This window comes from Hemiscyllium ocellatum, chromosome 43, assembly GCF_020745735.1.
Source record: "Hemiscyllium ocellatum isolate sHemOce1 chromosome 43, sHemOce1.pat.X.cur, whole genome shotgun sequence".
In the NCBI taxonomy this organism is placed as follows: domain Eukaryota; kingdom Metazoa; phylum Chordata; class Chondrichthyes; order Orectolobiformes; family Hemiscylliidae; genus Hemiscyllium; species Hemiscyllium ocellatum.
The window spans coordinates 29,951,221-29,966,330 of NC_083443.1; the positions used below are offsets into that span (position 1 = coordinate 29,951,221).

The following is a 15,110-nucleotide window of genomic DNA, read 5'->3' on the forward strand; positions in this document are numbered from 1 at the left end:
AGCCCTGGCCCTGATGGTCGGTTATTTAAAATAAAATCAATTTGTTCACTAATGTCCCTTTAGGGAAGAAAGTCTACCATCCTTACGGGGTCTGACCTACGAGTGACTCTAGTTGCCAAACAATGTGGTTGATTCATAACTGCCTTCTAAACAAAAGACTCTGGTTTAGCCAACAACATCACATGAACAAATAAAAATGGCTGACGTTAAAACTAATCAGCTAAGTAATATTTCGAAAGATTCACGTATTGAGATTCAGGTGGGCTGCTCATTAGAGTAGAGAGTGTGGTGCTAGAAAAGCACAGCAGGTAAGGTAGCATCCGAGGAGCAGGACAGTCGATGTTTTGGACATAAGCCCTTCATTAGGATACTGCTGCTCTTCAGATTCTCCTGCTCCTCGGATGCTGCCTGACCTGCTATGCTTTTCCACCACCACACACTCGACTCAGATGTCCAGCATCTGCAGTCCTCACTTTCTCCTTTCTCATTAAAGAGTGCAGTATTGAATGTTGATGCATGATGCAGAGGCACCAATTTCAACCCAACCTCTAAATTATCCAGTTGTTCAGTTTGCAACCCTTCCAATGGTCTCTTTGGATCGCCATTGTGTTATTGACAGATGGGGCTGAAACCTGGACTGGGAACCTCACTGCTTGTTGCAGGTTGGATTCATTTTACATCTGGCAGCCCCAGATGACCTGGACTTTGAAGTGGTCTGTGACTGACTGGAAAAGGAATAGTTCTTCCACTTCAAATTTCCCTTTGAATAGTTCTCCAAGTTCACAGCACAAGCATGCAACAAGTCAATGGTTTGGTTAGCAGAGATGCTCTGGCAGTTCACCTTACATAACCCTCCGCACTGAATCCAAGAATAAACTAGAGAAAGCCACAGTGAGCTACGAGATAGTGATGTGATGTTGAGCAAGAGAATAGATTCACACCCAGGTTCCAAGCTTGGGGAACCTGTTGAGTGGTGGTAGATATAAAGGAGCAGGAGAATCTGAAGAGCAGCAGTATCCTAATGAAGGGCTTATGTCTGAAACATCGACTCTCCTGCTCCTCGGATGCTGCCTTACCTGCTGTGCTTTTCTAGCACCACACACTCTACTCTAATGAGCAGCCCACCTGAATCTCAATACGTGAATCTTTCGAAATATTACTTAGCTGATTAGTTTTAACGTCAGCCATTTTTATTTGTTCATGTGATGTTGTTGGCTAAACCAGAGTCTTTTGTTTAGAAGGCAGTTATGAATCAACCACATTGCTTGGCAACTTTTGAGCTTTTCAATGAGAGTGATGCCTTGCATTTCCTTCCAGCTCCCCCTTCACACATCTAGACCCATGAACTCTCAGCACCCCAGGCAGCACAGCAGAACACCCGGTTTCCATGCTCCGCCAATTAAAGTGACAAGCCGCACTTCACACTGCAAACCCACTGGTTTCACACCAGCTATACCTCCAGCACAGATGAGCGATCCCCACTGCCAGTGGATTTGTGAGCTAGGCGAGCTGCAAACAGTTTCTTCAGCCGCAGATAGTCATCCAGAACCACTTTCAAGAGGGAGCCCTTGAGATAATGCACAGCAAGTAAAACATACACCTCTTCATGACTGCTTGGGAGGCCAGCTGAACTTTTCATTGCTATGTGTTCTCTATCTCGCTGTTGTGTGTTTGCAGAGGACATAGTCACTCCCTAATAGTAATACAGAGACAAAGGGACTTTCTTTCCTTTGGTTAAGATTTTGGAATTTGGGGCAGCATGGTGGCACAATGGTTACCAGTGCTGCCTCTCAGCGCCAGGGACCCAGGTTTAATTCCAGCCTCAGGTGACTGTGTGGAGTTTACACTTTCTCCCCAGGTCTGCGTGGATTTTCACTGGATGCTCTGATTTCCTCCCACAGTGCAGGTTGGGTGGATTGACCATGGGAAATGCAGGGTTACAAGGATAGGGTGATGGGGTCAGATCTGGTTGGGATACTTTTCAGAGGGTTGGAACAGACCCAGTGGGCTGAATGGCCTCTTCCCACACTGTGTGGATTCTATCTGCGAGTTCTCTGCCTTGGGGGTTGAAGTGGGATCCTTGAATATGTTGATAAAACAGAGGTGGGCACATTCTTCGTGAACAGGAGGACAACGTTTTCGGGAGTAGAATGTAGAATTCAGAATGCAAACAGATCGGACATGATCTCATTAACTGGCAGAGCAGTTTTGAAGGGCTGAATGGCTTTCTCCAAATCTCGTCTTTGCGGAATATTAGTCGAATAAGGAGGGTTGTTGAAATGACAAATCTCTCAACCTTTATAAAGAGCTTGGATGAGTACTTGAAAGATCAGTAATATCCAAGGCTAACTGCTGGAAAGTGGGATCAGTTCTTTGGTGCAGACTTGGTAGGTCAAAGCTGTATGGTTCTACGATAACAATGATCAAGCCCAGGAGGACACCCTTTGGCCCCTCATGCCTGTGTTAACCACCAGATGAGTCCCACTTTTAAGACATAAAATCCCCCTGCCAATAGGATGTTTGTTGCGCCCCAACCCGTTGGATCCATCATCTAATTGTATTATCCTCCTTGACACATTGTAAAATGGATGGACTTGGTAATCTCATTCTAACGTACCTTGATTGGACCTTCTCGCATGATCTGTCCAAGTTTTGCAATGCTGTCGTACTCCTGTATGGCTGCACGCAAATATCGATCATCCTCCAGCTTCGATGTGGGTGGGGCACGGCCAAATGTACCCTTTAAAGGAAAGGCAATAGTCGTTGAGGTTGTAGGTGTGTGATGAAGGTTATATAATTTCTATGTACTCTAGTTTGAATTTCAAAGTCAAGGCAGATGGCTGCTGATTGCTTCTCAGAAAGGTTTTCTTTTAAAACAATTTTGAAGGTCAGATAGACCTTCTGGAACAGTGACTAAACCCGATATTTGTCATAACGCAGGTAACTGAAGCAAGCTTTGTATTCAGTTCAGAAGATACTAGGCTTGAATTTGGAAGATTCTCTCCTAGAAGGTGTTTAGAGTAGTTCAGGGGCCAGCTATCTCAACATTTAGTTTATGAAACTTTCCTACGAGGAGAATTTTGTTGAGAAAGCTGCAGGTTATGACATCTGAGAGAATTTAAGACTCTCAGATTTGTGAAGCAGTTCATTTTGGTAGATTTGGCAAGGCTTCACTGAATTCTCTCTACAGTCCATACCACAAACCGTTAGCAGTTAATTAAGTATAACCCTAAAGAACTGAGCTAGGGCTGTAATTTCTCTGCATTTGGGTCTATCTTAAAATTAATTCCTGAGATGTGGGCTTTATTGCTTGGATCAATACTTATTGACCAGCCCTTGTTGCCCCTTGAGAAGGTGGGGATGAGCTGTTGTCTTCAACCACTACATTCCATGTGATGTAGGTATACCCCCAATGCTGTTGAGGGGTTATAGAATATTGTCCTAGCACCACTCAAGAAATGGCAACGTTTTGATGGCGATAAAGGAAATCTCATGGACAGTGTTGAAACTTTGTGTGTTTTTGATTTTGCTAACTTTTGAAATAATATTTCGACAGCTAATATTTCAAAAGCATTTGTATTTTTTAAACAATGGAACAGAAGTTTATTCCACAAGAAAAAATGTGCAGTCTCATCTGGATATGTCTCTGCGACCATGTTAATTATCTAAACAAGAAAGAAAATGATCTATAAAGCCAGGTTTTGTTCTGGGATCTGACAGGCCAGTCCTACTATCTGCTGGCATTATTACAATTGTCACACCAGTCTGAAGAAGTCTGTTGTTATAAACTCTACATTGACTTGGGATGACCGGACATGCAGTACCTTCTGCTATTAACTTCTCCAAAGATGGTCACTGTGGTTCACAAGATTCCCCTAATTATAACATAGACCCACAGAATGATTTCACTGTTCATTGCAATCTGAAACTTCACAATGGCACATACGTGGGGCTTGTTAGTACAACTAAAGAGATGCTAAAAGTTAGAATAGTGGTCTCTGGGGATGAGGCAACGATGCTGGTTTTAAACATCAACTCCAGGATCTTAGATTGTAAGCAACTAGCTAGAATAGAGCTGACACTAATTATTTTGTCAAAAATTCTTATTAAGGAAGTACATCTTCAATAGTGTTGAGATAAAACTCTCATTATTTGCTCTCCTTGGTTCCTGTTAAAATGACACTTCAGGGCTTGTTTACACTTGTGTTTAGAGATGAGGGGGAACTGATTGAGATCTATAAGATTATTAAAGGATTGGACACTCTGGAGGCAGGAAGCATGTTTCCGCTGATGGATGAGTCCAGAACCAGCGGTGAAAATGTGTTGCTGGAAAAGCGCAGCAGGTCAGGCAGCATCCAAGGAGCAGGAAAGTCAACGTTTCGGGCATAAGCCCTTCTTCAGGACCAGAACCAGCGGACACAGTTTAAAAAAAAGGGGTAGGGCCAGTTAGAACAGAGTAGAGGAGAAACTTCTTCACCCAGAGAGTGGTGGGTGTGTGGAATGATCTGCCCCAGGAGCCAGTGGAGGCCCAGTCTCTGGATACTTCCAAGAAAGAGATGGATAGAGCTCTTAAAGATAGCGGTATCCAGGATTATGGGGACAAGGCAGGAACAGGATACTGATTGTGGCTGATCAGCCATGATCATAATGAATGGTGGTGCTGGTTCAAAGGGCCAAATGGCCTACTCCTATGGTCTGTTGAGAAGGTTCCTGTTTTGCAGTCAGCACCAAGGGTCAACAAAACGGTGGCAGGTAAACTTACGTGGGTCCTGGCTGGACTGTTCCAGAGGTCAGTGATGTCACTGAGGTTCTCTGGTAGGTCATCTTCCTGCTCAGCCTGAGCAGCAAGTTCCAAGTTCCTGCAGAAGGGATCAAGCCAGACTGGATTTGCCCTGAAAACAAGACATTAGCACCATGAAGGGAATACTCCTTCAGACAGTATAAAGCATCTGCACACTTCTCAGTGTTGAGTAATTGATCATACTTTGGGATACTTGTTCAGAAATTGCATGTTTTAATCACAGTCATATGAAGTGCACTGTCTTTTACTATAGATCAATGTTTTTTCTGACACTTTCCAGCTCATATCCAAATTTGCAAAAACTCAAATGAATGTCTGTAACAAGTCACCTCTATTAATGTGAGGGCTAAGTTGTTGACGTATTACTCCCCAGTCCCAGGATTGTGGTGATCAAGCTTTTCACCTAACCACCTCTGAATGGGTTTTGAGAGGGAAGACGCAGATAATTCAGACACAAAATGATTATCTGGCATATCTCACTTTTCTCCTGGTGTTCTGGCGCCGATGCATTACGATTACCACACTCCCTAGGCTCTGTGAGCTTTTGGGAGTGGTGAGATATTGGATCAAAAATGGCAAGGAATATTCTACTGCCAATGGCACCCAAAACCTGTTGCCGATTAGCAGATTGTGACTGGAGCCTTCCAGCTATCGTCATAAAATCTGCCCCAGTTCAGTAGTTGCCTCTGCACCCGTAAAGTACAATGGGTTAAATCAATCAATCCTCTGAATCTCAGCCAAATCTTCAGGTCACTTACCCTTCAAACGAATACTTGTTAGTGTTCGGCATGTCCAAGATGTCCATAAACCCTTGGTTACCTAAACAGAATGACACAGATCTTCAACACTTGCTCTGTTTCGAAGATGTTCAACATGTTTTCGAGGTTATCAGCTTGTCATGCTTTTTGTTCCTATACCTTCTCAGGTTACTGAGTACAGAAACCAGCAGGCTGGCATGCACATTGATACAAAGGAGGAGAAAACAGCGTGACTACAAATAGGTTCAATAGACGATGGCAAGGGATTTGACAAAAAAAAACTGATTGCATAGTGCTTTTAACAATGTCACAATTCATTTCTGAGATCAGAGCATCACTGGCCATTTATTGCCCTGTCCTTAATTGCTTGGACCAGGTAAGAACGGCACATTCCCTCCCCAAGGGGATTATTGAACCAGATGCGGTCTTTAAACAATGCACTATAGTATTATGTTAATGCCAGATTTGCAGTAAATTCATATTCTACCATCTGCCATGGTGGGATTTGAATGCAGGTCTCCAGAAAATGCAAAACTTGCGCCCACACCACCTCCCTTACCTCTCTCCAAGCCCCCAAGGGATCCTTCCATATCCGCCACAAATTCACCTGCACCTCCACACACATCATCTATTGCATCCGTTGCACCCGATGTGGCCGCCTCTATATTGGGGAGACGCGCCGCCTACTTGCGGAACATTTCAGAGAACACCTTTGGGACGCCCGGGCCAACCAACCCAACCACCCCGTGGCTCAACACTTTAACTCTCCCTCCCACTCCACCAAGGACATGCAGATCCTTGGACTCCTCCATCGCCAGAACGTAACAACACGACGGTTGGAGGAAGAGTGCCTCATCTTCCACCTGGGAACCCTCCAACCACAAGGGATGAACTCAGATTTCTCCAGTTTCCTCATTTCCCCTCCCCCCACCTTGTCTCAGTCGATTCCCTCGAACTCAGCACCGCCCTCCTAACCTGCAATTTTCTTCCTGACCTCTCTGCCCCCACCCCACTTCGGCCTATCACCCTCACCTTGACCTCCTTCCACCTATCACATCTCCATCGCCCCTCCCCCAAGTCCCTCCTCCTTACCTTTTATCTTAGCTTGCTGGACACACTTTCCTCATTCCTGATGAAGGGCTTGTGCCCGAAACGTCGAATTTCCTGTTCCTTGGATGCTGCCTGACCTGCTGCGCTTTAACCAGTAACACATTTTCAGCTCCAGAAAATGACCTGGGTCTCTGGGTCTATCAAGAATACCACTAGGCGATCACCTCTTCCCCCCCCCCCCCCCCCACCCCATTAGCTCCAATGATTATTACACCAACCAGGTCTATAAACCCAGGACCAGAAACAATCTGTCATCCTATGGTCACGCTCACAACAATTTAAAGAATTCTCTGTTTAATTAAGGACGTCATTTGCCAACTGTGCAACACATGCATGTGTTTTGGTCAGATCAAGCAATATCTCTCTCAGGCCTCAAAGTCTAAATGTTGCGATGTAAGCACAGGATAAGGTCTAATCTAAATCATTTATCTAAATCACTACTGCAACTATTGGGATGCTTTGCAAACGTCTTCAGACAGTTGTTGTGGCACAATGGTAGTTTCCCTGTCTCTAGCCAGGAAATTTAGGTGTAAGTCCCAGTTACTCCAGAGGTATGTAATTGTGTCTTCGAACAGGGGTTGTCAGCCCTTAAGCATCTACCCTCAGGTATTGGGGTGAATTAATTTACATATAAAATATTTTTCATTATTGTAAATATTGCCAACTCTGATTGCAGTTCTTACCAGTGGAACCTGCTACAATAGCCTTCAACTTTCTTTTGTGCCTGTTGGCAATAAACAAAGAGACAGTCAACATTTAGAAAAGTGAGAGAGGTTCTGGTCTTCACGCTTCAAGAGATAGTTATCTAGAGCCGGAGGTTGCTGCAGATATGATCAGTAAGTATAGTGAGCCCATTGTAAAGCAGAGTGTGACATATTATAGCCTTATTTCAAAGGGGATCACATGACAGGCAATGCAAGTACGAAGAAGTGAGAAGAAGCTATATGGTCAATTTTTGTGGCAAGGAGCATCTTGTATAGCGGGGGCGGTTGTAAAATCATTTTGAAACAGATTCAGTAGCTCCCCTCCACTATGGTAGGATTGGAAAAGCTCAGACTGAGGCTAGAGAAGAGAAGGTAGAGAGGAGATTTAACAGAGGTGTTTAAAATCACAAGGGCTTGACACACAGCAGATCGGTGGAGGGGCTGAGATCCAGACGAAACTGCTTTAAGCTGATCAGTGAAAGGAGCAGTGGCAATGTGTGACTAAACATTTTAATGCAGTAAGTGGTTACGATCTAGAATGCACTGCTTGAGGGAGTAGTGGAGAATTTGAGGTCAGATTTTGGAGAATGTCAGAGTCATTTAAATATTCCACAGGTCAGTTACACTTATTTCTTAGATTCCCTACAGTGGGTTCCCTTCAGCCCAACAAGTCCACACCGACCCGTCGAAGAGCAACCCACCCAGACCCACTCCCTTACATTTACCCCTGCACCTAACACAACGGGCAATTTAGCATGGCCAATTCACCTAACCTGCACATCTTTGGATTGTGGGAGGAAACCGGAGCACCCGGAGGAAACTCACGCAGACACGGGGTGAATGCGCAGACACTGGGAGAATGTGCAAACTCTACACAGACAGCTGCCGGAGCTGGGAATTCAACCCGGGTCCCTGGTGCTGTGAGGCAGCAGTGCTAGCCACTGACCAACCACGCCGCCCACTTGATAGGAATAATCTGATAGAACTGAGAGCACAGGAAATGTCTTTGTGTGTGGGAGAAAGAGAGAGAGAGAACCAGTGTGAGAGTGGGGTGGGTTTGTGAAGTTAAGGCTCATTGTCAGAGAGTCTTCTATACTCAGGTGGAATTTGGGGGAACAGCAGAAATTTCAACTGAAGTGAGGCTTAAAATGAGCGAGGACAGATTGGCTGTCTGGTTGTTGGCTACACCCAGTCTTACTTGCTCTGGAAGTTTGTGGGCAGGATTATAATGGGCAAATGATTGTCTGTTCTGTTCCCTATGACCAAGTATAAGTACTGCCCAGGACTTTTTATGTTTGGACCACACATACATGAGTGTATATGGCACATGCAGAGCTGGACTGAGGTTCCGCCTCGGTCACGTGACTAGAGCCCAGCATTTTCACATGGACTTGAACAGAAAGTTAATGCCTCTTGAATGCAGCAGTAATGGTGAAGGTAGGGAATTAATGAGCCAATACGCCTCCTGTTGTGCTGTAACCTTGCAAGAAGCGCAGTCCAGTTAAATGAGACAAATGTTTATGACAATTTGCAAACAAAGAATAGGAGTGGTTGACTTCAAATTGTAGATGCAGTGGATGCTGAGCTTATACAAACTCAATGGCCTTTTTGTGTCTTTGAAATAGTCCCAACTTAAATGCTGAACAGCACCATGCCCCAGATGAAGCTTATTACTCTACAGCGTGCGGTTACAGATGTTTGCTGTCATTTAATGCTTTCAATGGACCAGTTAGCTGTAACTTGTCAGACATACTGAAGCTGCCCTCTGTCCTGGGGCTGGTTCTGCCCAGGGGACATGGGGAATGTGACAAGTTGACTTTGCTTCTGGGAGACTGGATTACCAAGCAGTTATCGACCCGAAGCAATGGCTGTTGACGAAACGAGGCCGATCCACTGGAACGTCCTTATCAGAAGCATGATCCAAAGATCAGCCAAGTTGCAGGTTATGAGGGAAAATGTGTGCTTTAAACTGAAATATTCTGCTATGACATGGGGATGAATTTTAAGTGACGTGGATAAAACAGTTTAACCTTCATCTGCATGACCTTGACTGAAAAATATTGAGAGTAATTATATCAGTGATACTGATCCTGTTGGAAAGAACTGGGTCTGCCCATGTGGCAGAGGCTGAATCTCAGTCCATCTCTGCACAGGCCATATACACTCATGTATGTGTGACCCAGAAATAAGAAGCCTCAGGCAGTACTTTTAACTATTTTGGCAAGGAAATAGATCAGACCCTCAGGGAACCATTTACCCACAGCAATGTGGTTGACTCTTAACTGCCCTCTGGGCAATTAGGGATGGGCAATAAATGCTGGTCCAGCCAGTGACGCCCTCATCCCGCGAATGAATAATAAAAAAAATTATAATCCTCCTTGGGCAAATAAGACTGGGTGGAGCCAATCTGCTACCCTTACTTCAGTTGAAATTTCAGTTCCCAAAATACTGCCCCAAAGTATAGAAGACTGTTTGACAATAACATCACATCCCTGCCCAAGTCTCTCACTTTCTGTGTCTCTCTCTCTCATCCACACACTTTCGCTGTTCTCGCCATTTTGTGTCTGACTGTTCCTATCAGCTGCAATTCCCTGAGCTGTGGGATATTTAAATAGTGACTCAGATGTGCTCTCACTGTCAGCTCAGGTTTCTGATGCTGATTTGCAATCTCCTCATTCCCTGAACCCAGTCTGTTTCTGAGTGAAGGAGGAAGATTCAACATTTATATAACGTGGAGCTGCTGAGCACAATCTGGGTGTGACACAGCACAGTCTTCTCAACAGCTCCTTCTGTTCAACGAATGAAGCTAAGTCTCTATAGTCACATAAGGCTGCCCTCTCATTAGAGCGACACACTGGTGGTGATTTAACCTGGGGGTCATTATCCCTCCGGTGAGGGGAGAGGGTGAGAAGGTGGGAACAGTCGTGGTAACCACAGCCAGTGCAGGAATTGAACCTGTGCTGTTGGTGTCATGTTGTAATGCAAACCAGCCATCCAGCTGACAGGTCTGCTCTGGTTTTAACTCTGACCTGTTGTAAAGTCACAGGGTCGCCCTGGAGAATCAGAAACAGCTCAAAAACAATAACATCATCAAACAGAGAAAGAACGACGCCTGCTGGTGATCTGAAATAAACATGAGCAAAATTCCTAGGACAAACTCAGCAGGTCCTGGCAGCACCAAAGAGAGAGTTAATGTATCTAGTCCACTTCTGAAGAAAGGTCGCAAAAACAAATTGCTGGAAAAGCTCCGTGACGGTCAGAACTGGGCCCAAAATGTTAACTCTGATTTTTCTTCACAACTCCTGCCAGACCTGCTGAACCTTTCCAGCAATTTCTGTTTTTGCAACCATTGTTTCTGATTTACAGCTTCTTTTGTTTTTCTTCTGAAGAAAAGTCACTGGACTCAAAACGTTACCTCTGTGTCTTCACAGCTGCTACCAGACCTGCTGAGTTTCTCCAGCACTTTCTATTTTTGTTTATTACAGCTCAGAGGACAAACCCCTGACACTCTCTCTCTCTCACACACACACACAAGGTACCCAGAAGTTAATTTCATTGTGAATTACATGTTGTGCAACATAAGGGTGAACCAAGACACTTACACTGTCCTGTAATACCAATTCATAAAGATAAACAGCATAGTAGCCAGGAACAGCAAAACTGCCAGAATAATTATTGCCATCTATAAAAAAAGAAGAAAGACTGACTTTGGGATTTATACAGCGCCTTTCATCATTCCAAAACATCTCCAATATCACTGACAATAACATTCCTTACTGAAATGTAATCAGTCTGCAGTGCTGTAAGCAAAGTGAAGGTCAGTGTAGTGGATAACTATTGTAAATGTTTACAGGTTAATTGATTGCTTGTATCCACTCCTAATTCCAGTACTATTGCATCGTGTCACGCCAGGACAGAAACTGGCAAACGTATTTAACCCTCCGCTGTGTAAGATTTACAGAAAAGAGCACTTTATGTCGAAAGTCCAAATGACAATTTGCCAAACCTTTCTAGTTTTTCGGGCTGGATCGAACATTTCTGGGGCTCTGGCCACCAGCAATATTCATAGCATCTTCTCAGGCAACCACCCCCACCCCTCCCCCCCCTCCACCTGCCCTGATACAGTAAACTGAAACAAGGAGTAGGATGTGTGCAGAGTCATGTCTGTGTATTGATTGCACGCTGCCCTAACACAGTTTTATACAGCACCTTAAACCTGATGAAAGGGTCTCGGGAGCATTTTAAGACAAGGTACAACATTGAGTCACACAAGGAGATGACCAAAAACTGGGATAGATTTTTAAACAAACTAGTCATATCACGTAACAGTGTACAACTCAAAGGTCACCAGGGGCAGATGGGAATGTGGGACCGAAGTAGATGAATCATCATCTCACTGAATGATGCAGCAACCTTGAGGGGCCAAAGTGCCTACATCTGCTCAGGAATGTTAACACGTAAACGGGCCATAAATACAACTTGTCCATGGCTGTGTTTACCCTGGACATGCCTAACCCTAACCCTAACCCTGGATGTGACTGTGATTATGCTGGACGTGGCTGTGTTTACCCTGGATGCGCCTGCATTTACCCTGGACGTGGCTGCGTTTACGCTGGATGTGGCTGTGTTTATGCTGGACGTGGCTGCGTTTACCCTGGATGTGCCTGCATTTACCCTGGACGTGGCTGTGTTTATGCTGGACGTGGCTATGTTTATGCTGGACATGGCTGTGTTTACCCTGGATGCGCCTGCATTTACCCTGGTTGTGGCTGCGTTTACCCTGGACTTGGCTGTGTTGGTTCCATATCTGCATTAACTCTTGCCTTCCAAGGTCTTTCGATCTCGGTTCAGGAAATTCAGTTGACTTTTAGCTTCAACCTACTTCAGGAAGATAGTTCCAATTTTTGTCTGCTCCCATCAGACTGGCGAACTTCTCTCTGAAATCACCAGTCAGCAGCATGGCTGGAAGTTTAAGGTTTTGCAGCAGCAACCACCCTTCATCCCATCAACCATTACCACCCGTCCCTCCATCCTCCCCAGTGTCAATGTCTTTCACCTGTGGCCATCATTTCTCTCTGTCTACCCTCTCAAATCCTTGTTACCACCTTAAATGTGGCTTTTGTCAGTGCCTTTACTGACAGTCACTATTATCAAGAAGTGATGGTATGGATAAGGAGGGATTTGGTTATTACAATAAACTAAACAACAGTGCAATAACTAGGGTCTGGGTTCCCATCTCCTATGTGGGGTTTAGAGGCTGTGAGAATCGACTTGATAAGGAAAGCAAAAACAAAACAAGAACTAGGTTATGCACAATGTCAAAAGAAACAATTTTTGTATTGGCTCGTGTTTAAGGTGTACATCATTTTGAGAGTGCAGAGAGTAAGCGATGGTTTAGAAGTTTTGGGTGATCTTGTGTTTGGTGCCACACAGGGTCTGTTGCTTAGAACGTGATGATGTGCAGCTGATGCTGGGCCCTGAGAATTCAGCACACGGACAATCTATTTGAGTTTATACACGTCAGGGTAAGGTCCTGGGGAGTGTTGCTGAACAAAGAGACCTTGGAGTGCACATTCATAGCTCCTTGAAATTGGAGGCCGAGGTAGTCGGGACAGTGAAGAAGGTGTTTTTATACTTGCCTTTATTGGTCAGTGCAGGAGTTGTGAGGTCACGTTGTGGCTGTACAGGACTTTGGTTAGGCAACGTTTGGAATATTGTGTGCAATTCTGATCTCCCTCCCAATAGGAAGGATGTTGTGAAACTTGAAAGGGTTCAGCAAAGATTTACAAGGATATTGCCAGGATTAGAGGGTTTGAGCTACAGTGAGAGGCTGAATAGGCTGGGGCTGTTTTCCCTGGAGCATCGGGGGCTGAAGGGCATAGATAGGGTGAATAGCCAAGATCTTTTTCCTGGGGTGCGGGAGTCTAAAACTGGATGGCAGAGATTTAAGTGAGAGGAGAAAGATTTAAAAAGGACCGAAGGGGCAACTTTTTCATGCAAAGGGTGGTGCGTGTATGGAATGAGCTGCCAGAAGAAATGGTAGAGACTGATACAATTACAGCATCTGTATGGTACATGAATAGGAAGTGTTTAGAAGGATATGGGATAAATGCTTGCAAATGGGACTAGATTAATCTAGGATGTCTGGTCAGCGTGGACGAGATGGACTGAAGGGTCTGTTTCCGTGCTGTACATCTGTATGACTATAATTGACACGTCCAGTGTAGAGCTGAGTCCCTTAGGTAACTACAAACCTGGGGCTGGAGCTGGGGCAAGGTTAGAGAGATTGAGATCAGTTTGGGACACAGTTTTATGCCATTCACTGATGTGGCACTGGACTTGTTTTGTTGAGTGTGTGTCTTGCCCTCTGTGTGGGAGGCTCACTGGAAAACATTTGCCAGGCTGGAGGGTGAATTGCAGCTGGAATGAATGCTGCACAGTTGGAGGCCACTCAGCCTATCTATTCTAGCTCTCCCAGTAAGAGCTATTGAGCTAGCCTCACTCCTTTCTTGCCCTGTTAGCCCTGAAAAATGTTTTCTCTTCAGATGAATCATCCAATTCTCTTTTGGAAGGCCAGACATGCTCATTACAAGGAATGTTTTCCGCAGTCAGAGACGATGTTTGCATTGCAGCCTACAAGTGGGTGGCCTATGATTGTGCCAGCAGAGAATTTGTTTATTTTGGAAGCCTAAACCTCGGCAACACTCGAATGACAGAGACCCAGTGACTTGTGTTAACGGAGAGTTCCAGAATTTAATGTTACCTGTAAAGACGTCATGTCATTAGCTACCCTGACAGTGACAGCTGGCTGGACATCAAGGATGTTGTAATTCCGGAAGAGATTTCTAAGCTGTTCCTTATTTTCATCAATCATTTGGATTACCCTGGAACAGAATCACACAGTGATATGTCGGGTCAATCATGGGCACGCTTTCATCCCAAACTCAACCATCACAGGCCGGCTTGCTCTTTGTGTTATTGGTAGTGATGCTTCTAGTGAAAATGTTTTGAAGTCATTCTGCTTCACATAGCAACGCTTCTCTGTTAAGATTTGTGGACCGTAATCTGCACTAATCAAATACTGTGGCTCCAAGAGCAGGTCAAAGGCTGAAAATGTTGCAGCAAGTAACTCACCATCTACAAGGCACAACGCAGCAGCATGAGGGAATATCCCCATTTCTCTGGGAAGTTTTGTGCAATCAGGGACAAGATAACCCACATGAATGGCACTCCATCCACGTTAAACAGTCATTGCCTCCTCCTGATGCACACTGGCAACATTTGTATTGACATTTGTTGGGTTAAACGAGATTTGGACATGACCAATATATCACCGAACCTTTGAGTAACAGTTGAGTGTGAACCTGTGCTTGGTGCACACCTAAGCACAGATACATGTGAGTGAGAACAACGGATAGCGATTGGGAGCAGGGACCGTAGCTGATCCTGGATATCTGATAAGGTCTGTGCCTCCCCATGTGCTATCTAATATAACATGTCATAAAGACATGGGTGTTGTTGAGACAGATATCTTGAAGCTTATTAACCACTACAATTGTCATTAAGTCTCAGACTTCTACAGGGTCTGGGTTGTGTCTTATTGGCAATTACTGTTACATGACACACTTAACAACTGATTGTTTAATGGAGTCAGCATATTGTGTACAATCAGCGAGTAAATGACTGAAACCAAGATCAATTATACCACTGCTTCACACGTCACGTAGTGAGGATGCA

The 15,110-nt window shown here is 44.7% G+C and overlaps 1 protein-coding gene across 1 annotated transcript in view; it reads right to left on the minus strand.

Moving 5' to 3' along the window:
* Positions 1-15,110, minus strand: part of cdh23 (cadherin-related 23) — a 674,096-nt gene that overhangs the window by 2,490 nt on the left and 656,496 nt on the right. The window contains exons 60-66 of the mRNA XM_060854138.1: positions 14,137-14,257; positions 10,976-11,055; positions 7,353-7,393; positions 5,560-5,620; positions 4,763-4,892; positions 2,618-2,740; positions 1,457-1,567 (exon numbers count right to left, since the gene is read on the minus strand). Of these exons, the coding sequence (XP_060710121.1) occupies positions 1,457-1,567; positions 2,618-2,740; positions 4,763-4,892; positions 5,560-5,620; positions 7,353-7,393; positions 10,976-11,055; positions 14,137-14,257 (667 nt within the window). The remainder of the gene's footprint in view (positions 1-1,456; positions 1,568-2,617; positions 2,741-4,762; positions 4,893-5,559; positions 5,621-7,352; positions 7,394-10,975; positions 11,056-14,136; positions 14,258-15,110) is intronic.